The sequence below is a fragment of the Antechinus flavipes genome, chromosome 3 (assembly GCF_016432865.1).
Source record: "Antechinus flavipes isolate AdamAnt ecotype Samford, QLD, Australia chromosome 3, AdamAnt_v2, whole genome shotgun sequence".
In the NCBI taxonomy this organism is placed as follows: Eukaryota; Metazoa; Chordata; class Mammalia; order Dasyuromorphia; family Dasyuridae; genus Antechinus; species Antechinus flavipes.
The window spans coordinates 580,829,206-580,850,747 of NC_067400.1; the positions used below are offsets into that span (position 1 = coordinate 580,829,206).

General features: G+C 45.0%; 1 protein-coding gene and 1 pseudogene across 4 annotated transcripts; both read left to right on the forward strand.

Annotated features, from left to right (window-relative positions):
* Nucleotides 1–3,776: 3,776 nt before the first annotated feature.
* Nucleotides 3,777–5,334, forward strand: LOC127557514 (rho-related GTP-binding protein RhoV-like; annotated as a pseudogene).
* A 1,166-nt stretch (nucleotides 5,335–6,500) lies between these two features.
* Nucleotides 6,501–19,919, forward strand: HMGCL (3-hydroxy-3-methylglutaryl-CoA lyase). Of its 4 annotated transcripts, none has more exons than XM_051988244.1 (10): nucleotides 6,526–6,616; nucleotides 7,552–7,688; nucleotides 8,183–8,263; nucleotides 9,053–9,160; nucleotides 9,929–10,024; nucleotides 10,883–11,031; nucleotides 11,963–12,026; nucleotides 13,390–13,578; nucleotides 15,406–15,531; nucleotides 19,145–19,919. In XM_051988244.1, the coding sequence occupies exons 4-10, from the start codon at nucleotides 9,092–9,094 to the stop codon at nucleotides 19,250–19,252; spliced, it is 801 nt and encodes a 266-aa protein (XP_051844204.1). In that variant the 5' UTR covers nucleotides 6,526–6,616; nucleotides 7,552–7,688; nucleotides 8,183–8,263; nucleotides 9,053–9,091; the 3' UTR covers nucleotides 19,253–19,919. The 4 variants fall into 4 exon arrangements, with proteins under 4 accessions (XP_051844202.1, XP_051844204.1, XP_051844203.1 ...); XM_051988243.1 differs by having other exon boundaries at nucleotides 8,188–8,263; XM_051988242.1 differs by lacking the exon at nucleotides 7,552–7,688 and having other exon boundaries at nucleotides 6,501–6,616.
* The last annotated feature ends 1,623 nt before the right edge of the window (nucleotides 19,920–21,542 follow it).

Below are 21,542 nucleotides of genomic sequence, written 5' to 3' on the forward strand. Positions count from 1 at the left end.
CCTCAACAACGATACTGTATGAGGATGTATTCTGATGGAAGTGGATTTCTTCTGCAAAATGATCTAACTCAGTTTCAATTGATCAAGGATGGACAGAAGCAGCTACACCCAAAGAAAGAACACTGGGAAATGAATATAAACTGCTTGCATTTTTGTTTTTCTTCCCGGGTTATTTCTACCTTCTGAATCCAATTCTCCCTGTGCAACAAGAGAACTGTTCGGTTCTGCACACATATATTGTATCTAGGATATACTGTAACTTATTCAACATGTATAGGACTGCTTGCCATCTGGGGGAGGGGGCTGAGGGAGGGAGGGGGAAAATCAGAACAGAAATGAGTGCAAGGGATAATGTTGTAAAAAATTACCCAGGCATGGGTTCTGTCAATAAAAAGTTATTTAAATTTAAAAAAAAAAATAGATAACGTCCCTTCATTCCATACAGATTACCAGGATGGATTTTTGATATAATATATGATACAATTTGTAAATTATGTTCCTTTGACTTTAGAGTGTGTGTGTGTGTGTGTGTGTGTGTGTGTGTGTAGTAGAGATAAGGTGAAGAACTTCCAGCAGCTGCGTGTAGTAGAGATAAAGTGAAGAACTTCCAAGAATGTTTAAATTCCTCTTCTATATTTTAGTTTCTCTAGATCTCTGTGATCTGCATAAGTATGTTGAGTAGTAGCCAATATGTACTTAGATTTTAGATATATGTATTTAACCTAGAATGATGACATTTATCGCTGTTCAAGTTATCAATGTTTAGACAACTAGTTGCCTGATGTATGGTTCCTCCCGGAATTAGGGAATCTGCTGTTTTGGGCACGAATAACATCCAATTAAAGCGGGGGGTGGGGAGGGGCACCTATCTCTTAATGTTCTCCAACTCATGATGTAATCCTTTGTAACTAAAACCTATAAAAACCATATATCTTATCCCTTTCTTTAGCCCTTCTATCGTGAGCTCTCTCTCTTTCCCTCCTCGCAGTGGAATTGCTCATTCTCATGAGAATTAATTAAATAAACAACTTTTCTGCTTTTTACTTCAAGAGGTCTCTGAGTAGTCATTTTTGGACAGGATTTTCTATCCCTCACATTATGGACAGTTTATATATGACTTCCACTGTCCTCTTTGCAATCTTACTGCCATTGATCCTTTATACTGGCTACTTATAAACTTGCTATACTGGGGGATCAGAACAAGGCACGATTTTAACACAATTGAAGCAGAACATCCCAGGAAGGACCAAAAATTGGCTTATCTAACATTCAATTCTAGTCTTTCCCATGACTTTCTCATCCAGCGAAATGTGAGATTTCATTAGCTACCTTGTTTTTCCAGAGAGTTGAAATATATAATACTTGAATAACTTTTAAATGCTATGCTTTATTTTTATACATGTCAAATATCTTAGTTTTAAATATGATCTATTGTAAAGACAGATAATGTCCAGATCTTAAAATATAGAGAAGCCAACCTACGTAGTAAATATAGTATTTTGGAAAATAAGGTCTGAGAGTTTAATTGCTCCATTCATTATGAGTTCATTATACTCTTTTATAGTAGTATTATAAATACTTTAATAACTCTTCATGAATCAGAATAGTTTACAACTGAATACAGTTATCAGTATTTTTAGAAAGCAGAACCTTTGTTATTGTTTAGCCTTCACTTCTCAAAGAAGACCTTTCAGGAAGGTGATGTCTTGACCTTCAAGTGAATTGGATTTAAGTGACAAAGTCATCAGTTTCACTCTTTCCACCAAAGTCATTAGAGTCCAGTGGCAAGACATGGGTCAAGATGACAGGGGATAGCACCAGCTGCAGTGAGAGACTCTGGCCTTTTTAAGCTAAGGTCTTTCCACGGTCTTGATTTGTCTGAAGCAATGCCTTCTTTATGAAGGCAAAGATGGCTTAGTTTGCCTTCATAAAGAATTAGTCTGATATATTGATTTAGTTGCCCTCTAGGAGATAGGTTAGGAGGGAGGAAGGGAGAAAAAAATTTGGAACACAAGATTTTGCAAGGATGAATATTGACAACTACCTAGGAATGTGTTTTGAAAATAAAAAACTTTTTTAAAAGAATTAGTCTCATAATTTCTTAATAATTAAACCACATATTAAGCAGTCAAGAAAAATATTTTACAACTACCTCAATGCTGAAACCTTTTAAAGAAATTCAAAGCTTTTTTCAGGTCAAGTAATGATTACAACAGAACTTTAAGGTTTACAAAGTACTTTACAAATATTAACTCATTTGATCCTGAAATGAGGCTAAGAAGTAGATGCTATTATTATCCCCATTGACCCAATTGAAATTAAGGTAAACGGAGGCAATTAATAAAATAACAGCAAAATTTCCAGCTACAAAGATATGTCTTCTGCTGATTAGTTAGCAATGCCACAGTCAGAATTTAGATTATATTATTTGAACCTCCCTGTCTGAAACCCCCTGAACCACATCCAACATGTATGATTCCAATTAGAAGATGATTCTAGGAGATATCACAGGACAATCTATTTCCCTTACCTTAGTATAGATGGACAATGGAGATGTTGAGGTACTACCCCGCACAGAGACACCAAAATGAAGACATTGCCCACCAAAATGATAGGTCTGGGGTGAGGCCCCCAAATCATATTGTGGTTATGGGCTGATGTTACAGGTCATTTCAAAAGAATTTGTAGGCTTATAGATCCCCCAAATCAAGGAGCAAAAATTTTATTACCTTGCTAAGAGCCGACTAAACCTATAAGAAGTTAGCAAGGAAAGGGGTTTTAACAATTAGCAAAGGAAAAGACAAATTCCCATTGGAACTTACAATTAACCAGAAGGAAAATGCCATTAAGGGGAAGGCCCCATAAGGTGGGATTACTCCATTGATGGGTGGGCTAAAGCTAAAAGGGATTTAGCAAGCCCCCCAAAGTTAGTTTTTATAAGGAGTAAAACACCAGGAGGCAGGAGTACCTCATGGTGGGCTAACCCTAAAAAGGAGTTAGCCAAAATCTATTCACTCACAGCTAAGAGATGGATGGACTATCACTTTCCCCTCCAAGTTAGCAGCTAGGAGGAGTGATCTAATTTGCTGACATTAAGTTTTCTGTTCTTGCCTTGGGGCCATTGCGTTTATTTAATGTGAATATTTAGCTTGGAAAAGATCAGTCTATGATCAGTCCTGCATTCTTGTCACATATTGCCTTTATTACTCTCTCATCCTGCTTGTCTCTTCACCTTCCAATGACACAGACTATTAAATGCCAATAGTATGCATCAGTAAAGTTAATTATTGTGTTTAGGTAAATGGAAAATGTGATGAGGTCATGACATGAATAAGTCTTCAAAAGTAAATGACCAAAAAAAAAAAAAAATGAAGTGACCATTACTGTTTCTGACTCCATTGCTCTCCGGGATTCCCTGCCATGTCTAGTAGTATGTGCCTATTTTTGCAATAGCCATCCAGGAATGTAAGTTTGTCCTCTTTTGGAACATTAATGATGAGGCTTTCCAGGTCCCCATAAAACTTTTCCTTGACCTTGTCAGTGTTAGTCATGGTAGAACTGGATAGATAGTATGGATTTTTTTTTTCTTATTTTTTTTTTTGCTGAGATAATTGGGGTTAAGTGACTTGCCCAGGGTCACACAGCTAGAAAGTGTTAAGTGTCTGAGGTCAAATTTGAACTCGGGTCCTCCCTGACTTCAGGGCTAGTGCTCTATCCACTACACCACTTCGCTGCTTATTTTTAAAGATGGTTTTACCAGAGTGTATCTGTTGGGCATGCTACAGCTTTTTGGAGCCACAGAACGTATCCCAGGTAAACATCAAAGGTGGATGAAGAACACCAAAGGTGCAAGTCTTTCTTGAACACCCTCTTGACAGAGGAATTAAGTGATTTCAGAAATTTATGGAAAATGTCAGAAATTTTAGAATGGCCAGACACAGAGAGAAAGAAGTCCTAAGTGAGTCCAATATGTGTATGTGTGTGTGTGTGTTCATTCTGTCCTCTGCATTTGCCAAAAACAAGATTGTCTTCATTATTCTAAATCCAAGCATTGTCCCTCTTGAGAAAGACATGTCCAAATTGGTGGTTGCTTCTTGCCCTCAGGTCTTCAAGATTACCACTTTGAAATAAAAGAGGAACTTGGAATAAGGAAAATTGCACAACAGCTACACAATTTAAGGTGAATCTTGTTTTATTTTGTTATTGAAGCTTTTTTTTTTTTTTAAAACATATGCCTGGGAACATATCTAACATATATAGGACTGCTTGCCATCTAGGGGAGGGGGTGGAGGGAGGGAGGGGAAAAATCGGAACAGAAACGAGTGCAAGGGATAATGTTGTAAAAAAATTACCCTGGCATGGGTTCTGTCAATATAAAGTCATTATTAAATAAAATAAAATAAAATATTAAAAAAAACATATGCCTGGGGAGGCTATCCAGGAGCAGAGCCTGACTGAAAGGAGACAGTTCAAGGCTGGAGGACTCAGGCCCGATCCAGAGCCGGAGTCCCTGCTATACCAGGCCATTTTCCCCACCTGGGCCATCTCCAGTGGATCTTCCCTACACCTCGCCATTGGACCGGATAGCTGTGGAGCGGCCTCCGGTCCAGGCCCATCCCATGGCGGGGCAGAGCGCCCCTGGAGCTGGCATTAAGTGCGTATTGGTGGTGACGGGGTGGTGGGCGAGAGCAGCCTCATCATCAGCTATAGCTGCAGTGGGTCCCCAGCCTGCCACCGACCCGCTGCGCTGGTCAGCTCCCCGGGAGGTCTTGGCGGATGGGGCCCCTGTCCGGATTGAGCTCTGGGACACAGCTGGACAGGAGGACTTTGATCCTCTGATCGCTCTGTTACCCAGACACAGGCCTTCCTGGCCTGCTTCAGTGTCGCAGCCTGGTTCCTTCCAAAACACCACAGAGAAATGGCTGCCTGAGATTCAAACCCACCCCCAGGCCCGGTTTGCTGGTGGGCACGCAGGCTGACTGGCGGGATGATGTTAATAAGTACTGATCCAGTTGGACCCGGGGCTGGGGAAACCCCGGTGCCTCATCCCCAGGCTGAGGGCCCGGGGACACCTGGAGGCTCCGCTCTGACTGAAAAGAACTGAAGGAGGCGCTTGCTGCAGCTGTCCTGGAGCACAGGGCCAGGCTGGGGAAGAAGCTCCCCGCCACCGAGGCCTTCTCTCCGGATGCAGACGGAGAAATTCTTGTGTCGTTGGAGCCCCTGCAGTGGGAGGGGAGCAGGAGGCTAGAGGCGCCGGAGCCGCGGGCCCACGGACATCCTGGGGCCGCGGGCACAAGCAGAGCCTGGGTTACCTCCGAGTGCCTGCTGATGTAGGAACAGAGAGCCGCTGCCCAAGACCATGACACTGGATTTAAGCGAGGGAGAGCTGGGCAGTCACCAGCCTCCCCTTTCCTCCATAGCTCTCCGGTCCAAGGCGAGACGCAGGGAAGATCCCCGGGAGATCCCCAGGTGGGGAAAGGGACCTTTAAAACCGAAATCTCTCCCAGATCCGTTTGTCTGAGGTCCCACCGTTCGGTGATTAAGCAGAGGTAGAACAGGTAAGAACCGAGACCTAATTAAAGAGTCTGGGAGGAGGCCCTCGGGGTGTCCGGCCCAAACAGACACAAGTGCTGTTTCCGTTCACACCACGGGGCCCAAACGCTGACCGACTGGGCCTGGGACCTAGGAGGGAAGGCACCTGGAGGCCGCCCCGGAGGGACAGCTTAGCCTCGAAAAAGCGGCGTATTCCTTCAGGTGACTGAGGGTTGGGGCAATGTAGAAGGGACTCTGTGGAGCCATGGCCACTAATAAACGTCTCACATGTCAAACAAGCAAACACGCGCGCGCCTGGATAATTTTTCAGCCTTGGTCCTTGCAAAACCTTGTGTTCCAAGTTCCCCCTCCTCCCCCCCACCCCTTCCCCTAGATGGAGAGCAGCCCAATATACGTTAAACATAGTAGAAATATTTGTTCAATCCAACATATGCCTACATATTTCTACAGTTCTCTCTCTGCCCAAGAAAAATCAGATCAACTTGCGATGACGGGAGCCGCCCACGCCCAGAGAGGACTGCGGAACTGAGCGATTCACAACCCGGCACTCTCACTCCTTCTGGTGGTGTTCGCATTTTGTTTTGATTCTCATTTTTTAACCAGCTTGATCTGATTTTTCTTTTTTTAACAGGTTTTTAACATGTGTAACATGTGTTGGATTGCTTGCCATCTGGGGAGGAGGGGGGGGATTGGAACACAAGGTTTTGCAAGGGTCAATGTTGAAAAGTTATCCATGCATATGTTTTGGAAATTAAAAGCTTCAATTTAAAAAATTTTTAAAAGAGCAGGTCGGTGCGGTCAGAAAACCGCTCTCCTATCGTCCGGGAATTGTGTGCCCCAAAGGACCACGAGGGGGAGCCGGCGGACAAGAACGGGTCGGGCAGTGCAGCGCCCCCGTCTGGGCGGGCGCTTCCAGGAGCTGGCCACGCCCCCGCGGTGAGCGCAACTCCTCCACGTGACCCAGCACGCACACGGCGCCTGCGTACTTCGGACACCTAGAATGGGGACAGTCTGGAGATCGTTATCGCCCCTCAGGATGGTTGGGGTGTCTTCTCTGCGGGCTGTAAGTTCCCACACACACACGCCCCATTGCCCCGCACCCTGCTCTTCCTTTCCCTCCTGCGCCCCATTCCGTTTTCTGTGATGTCCGCGTCCCCGACCTTGACTTTGGGGGGAGGAGTAGAAAGGAGAGGGGCAAACCCGGTCTAGGACCGGGACGGGAATCGCTCCGGGCCCCAACGCGGAGCTTCCCTTTCCTCCCGCACCTGATGATTCCTAAGAGCGCCTCGCCTCGTCTGCAAGCATTTATGAAGCGCCTGCTGTATGCCAAGCTTGGGGGGTGGGAGGAAGGCGAAGGACTGCCCCCTGCCCCTCCTTCGCTCCGGGACCTCCCCAGCTAAAATCCCACCCCCACTCTGTGAAGGACTGCCCACCGACCCCGCTGGGTCTAGATTTGTGTGGGGGGCGGCCGCCGCGGAGCAGTCGCTCGTTAAGAAACGCCCTCGTCAGACTGGGACGCAGTGTGGCTCACCACGCAGTCTTTTCGCCTTTGTTTTCTTTCTCCTTTTTTCACTTTTTGATCTGATCTTTCTTGTGCAGCATGATAATTATGGAAATATATATATATAAGAATTGCACGTGTTTAACATGTTAAATATTGGATTACTTGCTTCCAAGGATGAGGGTGGGGAGAAGAGAGAAAAAAACTGGGGACGCCAGGTTTTGCAAGAGTGAAAGTTGGAAAAAAAAAAAAAAAAAACTATGCTTATGTTTTAAAAATAAAAAGCTTTTTAAAAAAATTAAAAGAAAAAGAAATGTCCTCTTCTTTTTAGTGAGGGGATGCCAGAGATCAATTCGGCCGTTAATTGATGAGTACCTAATGTGGGCCCAAGCCTAATCCCAGCCTGCATGAAGTTTGAGGTTGAGTAATAATAATTACAGCCACAACAGCGACAGTTTATTGCCCTGAGAGTTAGGTACTATTTTCCCATTTTACAGATTTGCGGTCACTGAGGCACCACAGAAATTTAAGTGATTTTCCCAGAGTCACACAATTGATAACTGAGTTGGAATTCAAACAGGAATCTGTAACAGGCAAAAGTATATGAAAGTTAAAAATCAAAGCTTTATATGAGGTACGAGGGGATACAGCTGTTGTGGGTCAGAAAGCATCGACATGCTTCCCTGGGGACCTTGGACTGAGGGGTAAATAAATGGGCATTTTGACATTGGAATGTGGCAGGAAAGCAATTTCTGTGTTACCTGCCTCATTTTTAAAAAGATAGATTTCCTCCATCTCCTGATGGAGAGAAGATGGACTCCAGGTACATATTGAGACATCTGTTTTTTGGGCATAACCAAAGCCAGAGTTTGCTTTGCTTATATATGTTTGTTATAAGGTTCTTTTTTTTTTTTTTTTAAGAGATAGGAAGGGGGAAGGGGAGGAAGGTGGTTTTGTTGTAGTGATTAATTGAAATAAATTTAAATTTTTTTTAAAAATGGCTTTTAGGCGTGGAAAGTGTCTAGGCCAAATGATTAAAGAGTGCTACCTGCATTGTTAGTGATGCTCAGTTATTTCAATTATCCCTTCCCCTAAATGTCAGCCATTCCTTCTCTTCTTGTGTTTAAGATTAGCTCCAGCCTACCTGTGTTCCCAAAGCAAGTTAAAATTGTGGAGGTTGGCCCCCGAGATGGTCTGCAAAATGAAAAGGTAAATGTGGAAAATCTATTAATCCAGCACTTATGTTGACTCATTCACCAAGCAAAAACCAATAGAGCTGGGGGGAAATGATTTTCAGAGACAGGCAATCAGTAAGGAGACAGTAGCAGAGAAAACGACTAGCAGCCAGTGGGCCCTCGGTCCACCTCAGACACTTATAAGATGGGTAAACTGAGGCAAGTAAAGTTTTATTCCCTTCTCTGGGCCTCAGTCTCCTCATCTGTAAAATGAGGGAGTTGTCGAGTTGATAACCTGGAGAGTCCTCAGTCTATGATTCTGACATTTGTAGCGTCTAAACTGACTCTAACTCTTGCTTAGTGTCCTTAGTGATGTGATGGAGGCAGTGGTGGAAGATTGCCTTGGCAGCTTCAGTCTGGAACAGAAGAAGGGGAGAAATCAGGCACAGGACCGACAGGAGGCAGTGACAGGGCTAGAGGCCAGGGGGACCAGGGCTGGATAGAAAGGCAGCAGTCAAAGAGCAGGAAGAACTGACGCACTTGAGGGCCAGCAGGAGATGGGCTTTGAGGCAGAAGTCCTGGGGACAGCAACTGAAGGAGACAGAGGGCTGGCGGCAGTGTGGGGCTGGGGGCCTGATCTGTGGTCCTTGACGTTTAGCCAGGTTTTGGCTGGGCTTAAAGAAAACCTGGACCAGGGCCTTGCCCGGGAATCCGAACAACTCCGGGTTGAGCCCGAGGGCCGGGCCTCCAAGGGGGCAGGCGCTGGTGGCCAGCCCGGTGTGCCTTGGTGCCTGAGCTCTCCGTGCCTCTCTTGTCTCCGCAGAATATAATACCTGCTCATTTGAAAATCAGGCTGATCGACATGCTGTCTGAGGCGGGACTCCCTGTCATCGAGGCCACCAGCTTCGTGTCCCCCAAGTGGGTGCCCCAGGTGAGCACAGTCCCTGAGCTTTTTCTAAATTCTACTGGGGGATACAGGATGGAGTGAATGCTCCATCCTTGGAGAAAGGAGAGGGAGCTAATAATTGAGGTGAGGGGAGAGAGTTAGAAAAGTTCCCTGTGGGGTGTGGCCAGGAACCGGGCTCCCCAGGAGGCCCAGAGTTGGGGGAGGCTGGAACAAGTCACATCCCCTGGTCTGCACCGGAGTAAAGGTCACATCCCCTTGTCAGCACTGTGGGCCTCCCTTGTTCTCTCCGAGCCGTGTGAGCTGGAGGAAAGAGCTCAGAGGCAGCGGGGCTCCATTCTGTGGCTGCCTCTGCTCACTCCCAGGGCTGGCCTGAACCTCAGTTTCCTCCAGGGGAAGAGGTTTCACTAGTCCCTTCCCTCTCAAAACTATGAGCTTATGACCCTAGAGAAGTCACCTCTTTTCTTGGCCTTAGTTTTCCCTTCTGGAAAACGGGCCCATATGCCTTCCAGCTGGGTTGTAGCAAAGGAACTGTGCTCCTCACTTGTCACCCCTCAGGCTGTTCTGGGGGAGCAGCACGTGGGGGCCTTCTGTCCCTCTGTGGGAGGCTCAGCACGCAGGCCTGCCCTGTGCCTCAGTTTCCCCATCTGCAAAGGGAGGGTGGGACTAGAATGCCTCTGGGGGGCCTGTGAGCCCTGGCCCTCTGATGCTGGGATCCTGGTGGTTTTCTGCACCTGAGAACCCTGGTGCCCCTGGCGCCTTCTAACCCTGGATGCTTCTCTCCCGGCTCCCCAGATGGCAGATCACACGGAAGTCCTGATGGGCATCAAGAAGTTTCCTGGCATCCACTACCCAGTCCTGACCCCCAATCTCCAAGGCTTCCAGGCAGCGGTAAAAGAAGCAGAGCGCCCCCTGCTGCTCTCTGAGGCTCAGTCCTCTCCCACCTCTGGGGGGGAGGCTGGGGAAGGGATATTAGTGCTGGACTCGGGAGCCAGGGGACCTGAGTTCAAATGCTTTAGTGACCATGGGCAAGGCACATGACCTTTTAGCTTCATTTCTATCATCTGTAAAATGAGGGGATTGTTCCAACTCTGAATCTTTGGGCCTTTTAGCCTTTTATCTAGGACAACCAAGCCCCGAGTAATGTTTCCATTCCCGTGGAGTCCGGTGCCCGAACGTGTGTTAGATGTCTGTTATGTGTTGGGTTCTGAGGTAACAAAGACGGAATAAGAACCAGCTCCTGTCTCAGGATGCTTACGCTCTGAGAGTACGATTGTAGAGCCCTCCTGGGGCTGTCACGTAGTAAATGCTGTATAAATCTTAGTCGTTATGATTATTGTTACTACTGGAAGGACACAGCAAATGTATAGATGAATGTATACAATGTCATTCAAGGTTACTGCCAAAGTCTTCTAAGTCTCAGAGGGAAAAAATTGTAGCAAAGCCTTGGATCCTGTGTCCAAATAGAACAGTTTCTCCATAGCTTGAACTTCAGACACTGGATGAGAAGAGGGGCTTTAGGTCATACTGTGGTGGCCCCCTCAGAACCTGAGAAATCGCATTTCTAGAGCTGGAAAGGGCTTCAGCCAGCTAATTAAACTCCCTCGTTTTAGAGAGGGAGACACTGAGGCCCTTGGAGGAGTGAGTTGCCCGAGTTTGCAGAGGCAGGGAAGCAACGTTGGGATTTGAATCCAGCTCCCATAACTCCAAAGGCAGCATTCTTTCTACAGAGGTACTGCTTGTTGATAGGTCGCTGCGGGGGCCAAAGAAGTGGCCATCTTTGGGGCTGCCTCAGAGCTCTTCACCAAGAAGAACATCAACTGCTCCATCGACGAGAGCTTGGAGAAGTTTGAGAAAGTCCTGAGTGCGGCCAAAGGCTCTGGCGTCCGGGTGCGAGGGTGAGCCGGCACTCCCTGTGTTCCCTTCTCCGGGACTCCTTGTGGTGTGGCCCACTATGGGCCTTTGGGTGTCCGGGAGGCCTGACCACATGCGCCAGGACGGCGGGCTCCCTAGGCCAGCAGGCTCGGCCCTATGGGTGTTAACTGGGTTCAGAGCCTTGCTGCTGGGTGACCTGGACCAAGTCCCTTAACCTCCCTAAACCTCAGTTTCTGTCTTTTAATGTGAGGAAGGTGTAACTAGTTGGCCTCTGGGGTTCCTTTCAGTTCTAAAGCTTGTGACTTTGGAATCTTATTTGAGCATTAGTTTCCCCATCTATAAAATGGAGTTCATGATCCCATGAGTTTCAGAGGTGTGGTGAGAAGATGAAATTAGAATAGTGGAAAAAGCCTTGGTTCTTTTGAGTTCTGGTGAGTCCAAGATGGTATTGCTAATATTAGTGAGAGCCTCCAATGACAACCCTTCTCTGATGCCTCTTTGTTGTTCAGAGGAGACTCTGAATCTCCAGGGCCACCTGAGCACCACCTCTCCAAGCAGAAGAGTTAGCCCAGGCAGGTCTAGAGAGGACCCTTGTCTGGAAGGCAGCTTCAGGAAGTGGGGAGGAGTCCGTTGTCGCTGAGTGATAACCTTTGGTCTAGAGGTGTAGGAGGGTTGTGATCTACAGATCTAGGTAGATGGAATCATGGGCTCTTGAAGTGTTATTTAAGTTTTGGGGAAACATCCCTGTCTGAAGCCCAGACTTGTGACTTAGCCTTGTTGGGAAGGTGAGAGCCTGGGGCCCAGCAGCCAACCTTGCTCAGGCTGGTACACAGAACCCCCTCCACTGGCGGGGTGGGTGGGGTAAGACAGCCCGTCCCAGTGGTCTTGGTTCTCTCTGGCCTTGGTTCTCTCACCACTTGGGGCTCCCCTGACAAGGGCATGTTTTCCTGGCAGGTACGTGTCCTGCGTGCTTGGATGCCCGTATGAAGGGAAAATCTCCCCAGCCAAAGTAGCTGAGGTGTGTCTCTGTTGGAACAGGAGTTTTGTGAAGGTTTGGCTACATTGTGGTGGGAAGACAAGGGGCGGAGGCCTTTCCTTCTTTAAAAAGGCCGGGCACTGAGAGGTGGTGGATCTGCTCCACAGCAATCTCTGATAAGTAATCAGCCTCTGCTGAAGATCTTCCCAAGATGGTACCTCGCAGCCTCCAGAGGCAGCCCATTCCACTCTAGGATGTTGTCAGAAACTGGGGAGTTATTTCTCTTGAACTGGATAACTTTCTGTTTTCCTGAATCTTCCAGTTGTTCCTCCTAGTTCTGCCCTCTGGGGTCAAGCAGATTGTATGTCATCAGCCTCCTTCCCTTTCAGTAATTGAAGACAACATTTGTGCCCCCATGAATTCATTTTCCCTCATCATTCGGGCCCCTTTGAGTGGTCCATCTGAGAATTATCCCTTGTTCCCTCAGTGGACGGTGCACATGTAGCCTTTCCCAGCTGCAGGGCTCTCCTGAAGTCTCATCGGAGGGATGATTTCTGACCTAGATATGGGTTCTGTGAATTCCTCACTCACTTTCCAAAGGAAAAAGAACTTGCTGGTCTGGATGTTTGCAAACATTTATCCATCACCACCTGTGGACACACCCCTAGAGAAAGAGAGAAATGAAATAAAATGAAACTGGGTTTGGGCGAGAAGCAATATTTAGGCATAGGAGGAAGATAAGCGTACACAGTGACATGAGAAAGCAAGTGCAGACTTTGATTAAGCACCTGCTATGTACTGGCTCTGTGCTAAGCACTGTAAGTACATCAAGTCCTATAAGAAACTGTTAAAAGAATTGGAAATGTTTAGCTTACAGAAGGAAAATTGCTGATATGACTACTCTTCAATAATGTGACAGCTGTCCTATGGAAGAGAGAGCTTAGTCTTATTCTCTGCCCCCAGAAAACCAAGAGTGGGAGGGGACATTGCAGAAGGTCTGAGAAAACCTAATGGTGAGAGCCTTAGAAAAATCCATTGGGCTGCCTGGAGGGATAGTGAGTTCTCTGTCTCTGAAAATGTTTAAGCAAAGACCGACTGACGCTTTTTAGGGGTGCTCTAAGAACCAGCTCGTGCTTGGCTGTGAGTTTGGTTGAAATGGCCCCTGAGAACGCCTTCAGCTCTGGGAATCTTGGGGGAGACTATGACCTGATCCATGGGAACCTGAGTAAAAGGCAAGATCTGGAAGAACTCTCTGGTCGCTTCCCTCAGCCCTAGCAGGGCTGCCTCTTCATGCCCTGACCAGTTCACAGCCCTCTTGCAGTTGGGGGCCAAGGGCTTCTCTTCTTTCCCGGGCCTCTCAGCCCATGGAGGTCATCCCCTGCTTGGTGTCGTCTTCTCTCTCCAGGTGTCTAAGAAGCTGTACTCAATGGGCTGCTTTGAGATCTCCCTGGGTGACACCATTGGCGTGGGCACAGTGGTTGGCATGAAGGACATGCTGTCTGCTGTCATGAAGGAGGTGCCGGTGAGTGCCCTGGCCGTCCATTGCCACGACACCTATGGACAAGCCCTCAGCAACATCCTGATGGCTCTTCAGGTAACGGAGAGGAAGGGGATCTTCAAAAGAGACAGGTGCTTTTGGGGAAAGGGGGTGGTCGGCTGGATGGTCGGGGCGGGGGAGTCCTGGCTCTGTGGCCATGGCTCTGTCACCTGAGCTCTCCTGGCCTCCATTTCCCCCTTGGCCAAATAAGCAGATTGGACTAGATGAACCGACAGGCTCTCTCCAGATCTGAGTCCTGAAATCTCTTCTCCAGATGGAGAGCTTTCATCTTGTTCCCTCTGAGGCTCTGTTCGGCTCACATATCCAGAGAGGAAGCTTCCTCCCTTCCCTTCACTGCCCTCTTAAGGACTTAAAGTTCTTGTGTGCCAGCCCTAGGTCTGAAGGGTGACCACTCATCTTTGGGTCAGCCCTGGGTCTGAGCACCCAACCCAGACTCACTCTCAGCCTAGAAAGGAGAGGGAGAATAAGGGTAACAGCTGCTAAAGTACAGAGAACAGTAACATATATAACAATGGTAAGTAGCGCTGATCCTGGGTCAGGCACTGCGCTAAGGGCTTTACAGGGGCCAAACTTAGACGGGCATCTTTCTGACTCCGGGCCCAGCACTCTCACTGTGCCATCCACTCCGAGGCAGAAGCACAGGTAAGTCACTCCCCGGGTCTTCATTAAGCATTCCCTGCACCAGAGAGTGCCCCAAGTGGTGGATGTTTTCTTTTGGAAACCCACAAGTGCATTTCCAAATGCACATAATAAATGCAAGGCGGTTAGGGAAGGAGACACATCAGGAAAGGCTTCATGTAAATACTGACAAGGAAGGAGGACAGACAAGTGCTGGAAAAGCCATTGGAGACAGAGCTATGGAGGATCTGAAGAGTTGAATGGGAAGAGGCAGAGATCATTGCCTTCTGCCAAGGAGTGGGTGAGGATCTTCCATTCTGGGCTCAGTCAGGGGTGCTCAGAAGAGGAGAGGCTGGAAGTCAGCTACAGCTCAGGCCCGTGCTCCTGCTGTCTGCTCCGTCCCTTTTGCTCTCTTGTCTTCTCTAGACTGGACAGCCCCATGACTTCCAGCTTTGTGCAGGAAACTGTCCTTTCTTTCCTAACTTGTGCGGAGGTGGGCTCAGGAAGAGGGAGAGATGCTCAAGTGTCCTGGCTAAGATTTAATTCCTTTATCATCAGCTGAAGTCTTCTCACCATCTTCCCTGGGCATAAGAGAGAAAATGTTAAAGGTCCCCTTGGGCATGTATTGACCTTGACCGGGACTGGCCGACCTAGGCAGGTCCGTGAGGTTGGAGGGGCTGACTGTCACTCCCTCCTGTAGGGCTCCCTGTACAATAGTGTGGCACAGGACGGCAGGCTCAAGTTTGAATCTTGCTGCACTGCTTAGCACCTGCTGGACTTTGAGAAGGTCACCTTACTTCTCTAGGTTGTCCTCATGTCTAAAATGAGTCATTTTAGTAGGTGACCCCCAGAGTGCTCTCCACTTTAGACATTTGAAATTCCCAAATTTGTCTTTAATCCTGCTTAGAAATTTTCTCACTCACTTAAAAAAATCTCTCTTACCCTTCTTAGCCCCAGATGTCTCTTACCCTCAAGTTTTGTTCCAAATTGAAATCTTCCCCAGGAAAGAAATCCATAAATCAAAGACTTTTCAGTGAGCAATCTGGGGCTGATGACAGCCTAATATCTTTATCTTTCCCAGGTTCTTTGCTTGGTAACTCTTTAACCCCAAGGAATGGCTCCAAAAAATAATGGAATTCCAAGCACAAAATGGGTGAATTTGCAGAAGTCAAGAGAATGTCCCAGAATTCTTGAAAGCAAAGGTAGCTTCCTTGCACAAGGCAACCATTTCTCTTATGTTTCTAGATGGGAGTGACTGTGGTGGATTCGTCAGTGGCTGGGCTTGGGGGTTGTCCATATGCCAAGGGTGCATCCGGAAATGTGGCAACAGAAGACCTTCTATATATGCTAAATGGACTGGGGATTGAGACAGTAAGTACCATCTCCCTACTAGTGGTCATAGTACTAAAGCCATCAGACTGTTCTTTGATTTACATGATCTACCTGAACAGACCGATTTCCTTGTTCTTTTTCCTTCCTCTCCTGTAAAGTGGGGATAATCTCCAAGATTTGTGTTCTAGGATCTTTTTTAGCTAACATTCCTGTGTTTAGGGATCCTTTCAGCTCTAATCTATAGGTTCTAAAGTTTTTCCTGCAGAAAATAAAGGAGAAATAAGGTTAAAAAAAAACAACAGATCTCATGGTTATGTGGAGGCCCTAGAGGTAGCAGAGTAGCTAGCACTGCAGAAGTAAGAAAGTAAAGAATCATAAAACTTTAGGAATATGAGAGAGTTTAAACCATAGCAGAATGTGGAAGCCAGAGTAGAGTTTAAAACACAGAATGTCAGCAGTGGTGTGAGGTGTACAGTGATAGAAAATGACTTTACAATATGGTTGATGAAAGATCATCCAATCTCAAGACCTAATGATGGGAACACACTATATGCCCTGAGAGAGCTCATTCCACTTGACACTTGTCACTTTTTGTTTGAGTTTGTTGTTTGTTATTTTCAGTTTCAGATTCTCTTCCTTCAGTCCCTCCCTCATACACTAAGAAGGCAAAATTTACTGTACTCATTATATTTGTGAAGTTGTATAAAGCATTTCCACATTATTAACCATGTTCTTGAGAGGGGAAAAAAGCAAGAAAAAGAAAAAAATGTGTTTCACGCCTCACACTTGAGTCCTTCAGTTCTTTGTCTGGAGATGGATACCATTTTTCATTATGAGTCCTTTGGAGTTCTGGTAGATCATTGTATTAAACCAAGTAGCTACCTTTCACAGTTGATTAACTTTACTGCAACAATTGCTGTTAGAATTTTCTTCTGGTTCCGTTCACTTTCCTTTCTATCAATTCATACAAGTCTAACCAATTTTTTTCCTACAACCATCCTTTTCATCATTTCTTCAATCACAATCATATACTACAACTTGTTGAGCCATTCCCCCATGAATGGACATCCATCAGTTTCCATTTTTTGTAACCACAAAAGAATTGATATAAATATTGTGTACACATGGGTCCTTTTCCTTTTTTTTTTTTTTTTTTTTTTTTTTTTTAATATTCTGAGAGGGCCCTTGTCTTCTTAGTGTATAGAGCAAGGAAATGTTATTGTAGGGTTAAAAGCCATGTATAGTTTTTCTAGACTTTTGGGCATAGTTCCAAATTTTTCTTCTGAATGATTGGAGCAGTTCACAACTCCACCAATAATTTTTCCTATTTTTACTCATCCCCTTCAGTTTTTGTCACTTTGCTTTTCTACCATATTAGCCAACATATAGGTGTGAGGTACCTCAGTTGTTTTAGTATGATTTTCTCTCTAGTGATTTAGGGTATTTTTTATATGATTATTACTAGCTTGGGTTCTTTTTTTTTTCTTCTCAAAACTGCCCATGCATATCCTTTGACATACATTAATATTAGAGAATGGCTCTTATTTTTATACTTTAGGCTCAATTTACTCTATATTAGAGAAATAAGCTATAACAATTTTGCCAGTTTCCTTCTTTTAATTTTGGCTTCATTAATTTTATTTGTGCAAAAACTCAAAATTGTCCATTTTGCTTCTCATGATTCTCTCTTGTTTGGTCTTTTCTTATCCATAGATCTGACAAGTAATTTTTTTCCCATGCTTTCCTCATTTGCTTATGTTGTTATCCTTTATTGCTAAATCACATATACCCATTTTGGTGTTATCTTAGTATATTCTGTAAAATGTTGATTTATGCTTAATTTCTGCCCATATTGATTTCCAGTTTTCCCAGCAACTTTCCAAAAGCTTTGATCTTTATGTTTATCATACACTAAGTTATTGTGATTATTTACTTTTATTTATTGTATACCTAATCTATTCTATTTATCAACTTATCTTTTTCTTATCCAGTACTATATTTTTTAATAGTATTTTATTTTTCCAAAAACCTGTAAAAGTAGTTTTCAACATTCATTTTTGTAAGATTTTTGTGTTCCAAATTTGTCTCCCTCTCTCTTACCTTCTCCCTCTCCAAGCATTATACATAGGTTAAATATGTACAATTCTTTTAAACATATATTTGTCATGTTGTACAAGAAAAGTCAGACCAAAAATGGAAAAAAACACAAGAAAGAAAAAAACAAACAAAAGTTGAAAATCCTATGCTTCATTACATATTCAATCTCTACAGTTTTCTCTTTGCATGCCATAGGCACTTTCCATCCCATCTTTTGGAATTGCTTTGAATCACCTCATTGAGAAGAGCCATGCCTATCACAATTGATCATCATATAATCTTGTTCCTCTGTACAGTGATCTCCTGGTTCTGTTTTTTTCGATTACCATCATTTCATATGAGTCTCTCTAGAACTTTCTGAAATCATCCTGCTGATCATTTCTTATAGAACAATAATATTTAATTTTATTCATATGCCATAACTTATTCAACCATTCTCCAACTGATGGGGCATCGAGTCACTTTCCAGTTTCTTGCCACTACAAAAAGAGCTGCTACAAACATTTTTGCACATGTGCGTCCTTTTCCCTCTTCTATGATCTCTTTGGGATGCAAACCCAGTAGTAAGACTACTAAATCAAAGGATATATCTAGTTTAATGAGCCCTTTGGCCATTGTTGCAAATTGCTCTCCCCAATGTTTGGATCATTTCACAACTCCATCAACAATGTATCAGTGTCCCAGTCTTCCCACATCCCTTCCAACATTTATCATTATCTTAGCCAATCTGAGAAGTATGTGGTGTAGTACCAGATTCTTTGATGAAACAACTTTAATTGTTTATAGGCTTTTTTTTTTCTTGCATTAAGTTAAAATTCACCACCTCACAATTTCCCATTTTTTTCTATCTTGTGACCACATAGAATAAGACTTAATTCTTTTCTTAAATGATTAGTTTTCAAACATTTGAAGACAAGGATCACAGAATATGAGTGCTCAGAGGGACCAAGAACATAGAATACCAGAGTCCTTAGAACCCAAAGTAACAGAGCTAGGAAAAACTTTAGAACCTATAAGGTCAAAACTGAAAGGATCCCTAAACATAGGAATGTCAGCGAAAAAAGATCCTAGAACACAAATGTTAAAGATTATCCCCGCTTTACAGGAGAAGAAGTTGAGACCCTGCTAAAAAATCATAGGCTTGTCAGCAGCAAACCTGCTGATAATTGAAGAATTTCCCTAGACTGAGACAATCTCCGTTGCACTGGTCTAACAATTCACACAATGCCCTTCTGTCTGTCTCTTGGAACAAATGGGCTCAGGCTGAGCAAGATTCAGTCTCACAGGAACATAGAGGAAAGCTAAATTAGAAGCTAAAGGCTTCTAATCTGGTTGATTTTTTTCCTTCCTTCTCTCTCTAATCTCAAAGTCTCACAGCCATGTTAACTGCTGCTAGGCCATATTTTCTCACCTAAAAATAATCCCTCGTTGCTGTATTTTTATTACCATTTGCATTTACCAGCCATGCATTTTTGTCAGGCTATGCTCCCTCTCCCTCTGCCCAGAATAGTGGTTACTGAAAAACTGACCCTCTGTTTTATGACATCTCTTCAAGGGGGTGAGCCTTCCGAAGTTGTTGGAAGCTGGAAATTTTATCTGCAAAGCCTTGAATAGAAAAAGCAGTTCCAAAGTGGCCCAGGCCACTTCTTGCTCTAAACTGTGACATCCCCTCTTCTCCCGTCTTCCCCAGCAGACTGGGCTAGCCAGACCCCGGCAGCAGCCAAGAGCTATCCCTCACTCATATTAAGGGACACACTAATAATAGCCCCAAAATGGAAGTGCCCCAGCTAGGGGAGCCATAGAAAAGGAATTGGGAAGGGACCTCTTTAGGAAATCAACTCAGTACACACGCCTGGAAGAACTTCCCCGAAGTAAGCTGAATGAATTGGGGCAGAGGAAGAATCTCCAAATTCTCCCCATGAAGAAGCTTTGGATCTAGAAGTTTTCCTGGTTCATTTTCCATCATCTTTGATGCTGAGAAGATGGACATCCTGAAGGTTGCTAAGAGAAGCCTTGGAACTCCTTCCTCATATCCTGCTAATCTTGAGTTTTTTCTTGGCCCCCTCTCCCAAGAGCTCAGCCTCTCCACCCAAACCTTTGGTCACTAACACCCCCATCTGTTACTGGGCCTATACTGGGTATAGGGCTTTGGTCCTGCTGAAAATTAAATCCTTCTTAAGATTTCCTGAAATGCTGCTGCCTGGTGCCATCCTGCCAATTCAGGACTGTGATCCTAGAAACTCAAGTGCCATTCTCTATGTGGAAATGATTTCTAAATGTATATCTCTATAATCAGTGTGAATAAAAGATAGAATGACAAGCCTCAAGAACTCTACATGCTGTCTTGGGGGGAGCCAAGGGAGTAGAGATTGCTTTGCTTCTCAGCTTGGACATACAGTTTGAGGGGTGGGGGAAGTTGAGATTCTTGAAGGGGAGCAAGGATTCCAACATGAAGAGGGATTGAGCTGTAAGCTACTCTTCCCAATCATCCCCACCCCCGTAGGAAATGGATTCAGCCTTTCAGACCACAGGAGCTTTGGAGTTTATGTTTATGGAGAAAAGGTAATGATGAAGATCTGTGGATGCTGGATGTGGAGTGGAACTGGAAATAATTCCAGATGCCATCTACTACACTTCTACAGGTGGGGAAAGTGAGGCCCAGGGAGGTGATTTTGCCCAAAGTCATAAAGGTAGTGTCAACAAATTCAGAGTTTACTGGATCATAGATTTAGGGCTGGCAGGGACCTTAGGACACTTATTTTACCAGTAAAACTGAGGCAAAGGCTCAAGTGGCTTCTTCGGGGTCACACAGCATTTGATTTCATGTCCTCTTGACTTTAAGTCCAGTGCTCTATCCATTCTACCAAACTTATTAATTTCCTACTATGTACTCCTATGCTGTGCTAAGCACTGGAGATCCAAAGGCAAAAAAGTGCTACTGTCTCAGACTTCAAAGTATCTACCTTGGAGAGAGAACATGCATGTGTAAATATATTCAGGATGTAATCAAATACAGTCTAGCCCTGACAGCTGTAAGGTCTGGGGAAATCTTCAAATGTAGATGGAAGCCCTTTATTTGAGGCTTGAAGGTATCTAGGAAGTCTGGAGTAAAAATGAACAAAGTATGCATGGTAGCTGTGGGGGGCAACTTGGGAAAAGTCAAGGAAACCAGGAACAGAGTGGAAAGAGGAGTCAGATGGTGAGGGGTGGAGTTTATTATAGATATTGGAAGGAACGGGAGGCCATTGGACTTTAGTGAGGAGAGATGACAGGGTCATAACTATGCTTTAGGAGAATCATTTTGGGGAGTGTGGGCTAGAGGCAGACCACATGGAGGCTTTTGCCATAGTCTCAACATGGCCTTCATTAAGGTGTTAATGGGATGAGTGGAGAATAGGAGAAACACTGGAGGAATAGGGAGGTGGAACTAAATTTGACGTCTAATTGGCTATAAGGGGTGAGTGAGGGTTGGGGTTGAGGATGACACCATGTTGATGAGCCTGAGTGCCCAACACAGAAGCATGAATTTGGGTGAGAGGACAGTAAGAGTTCTGTTTTGGACACATGGAGGTCGAGAGGGCTGCCAGACTCCATCAGAATGTCCACTAGGCATCTGATGAAGCAAGACAAGTTCTGGAGAGGACCTAGAAAGAGATGTATCTGTAGACCTGAGAGTCCTCTCCATAGAGATGATAACTAACCTCATGGAACTGATGAGGTCACCAAGTGAGAGGGGTGAGAGAGAATCTATCGTAAAGAGAAGACTGAGTTGAAACGGGTGGGAGGAGAAAGAGGAGAGAGTAGTCACTAATACCCAGGGAGAGGATATAATGTAATATTCTTTTCTTTAAATTATAATGTTCTCCAAGATCAGATTTCTTGGGGGACTTCTGGAGGCAGCTTTAGTTTCAGTTCAGAGTAATAATCACCTCAAGTGCAGCCAGGAGTAAAAA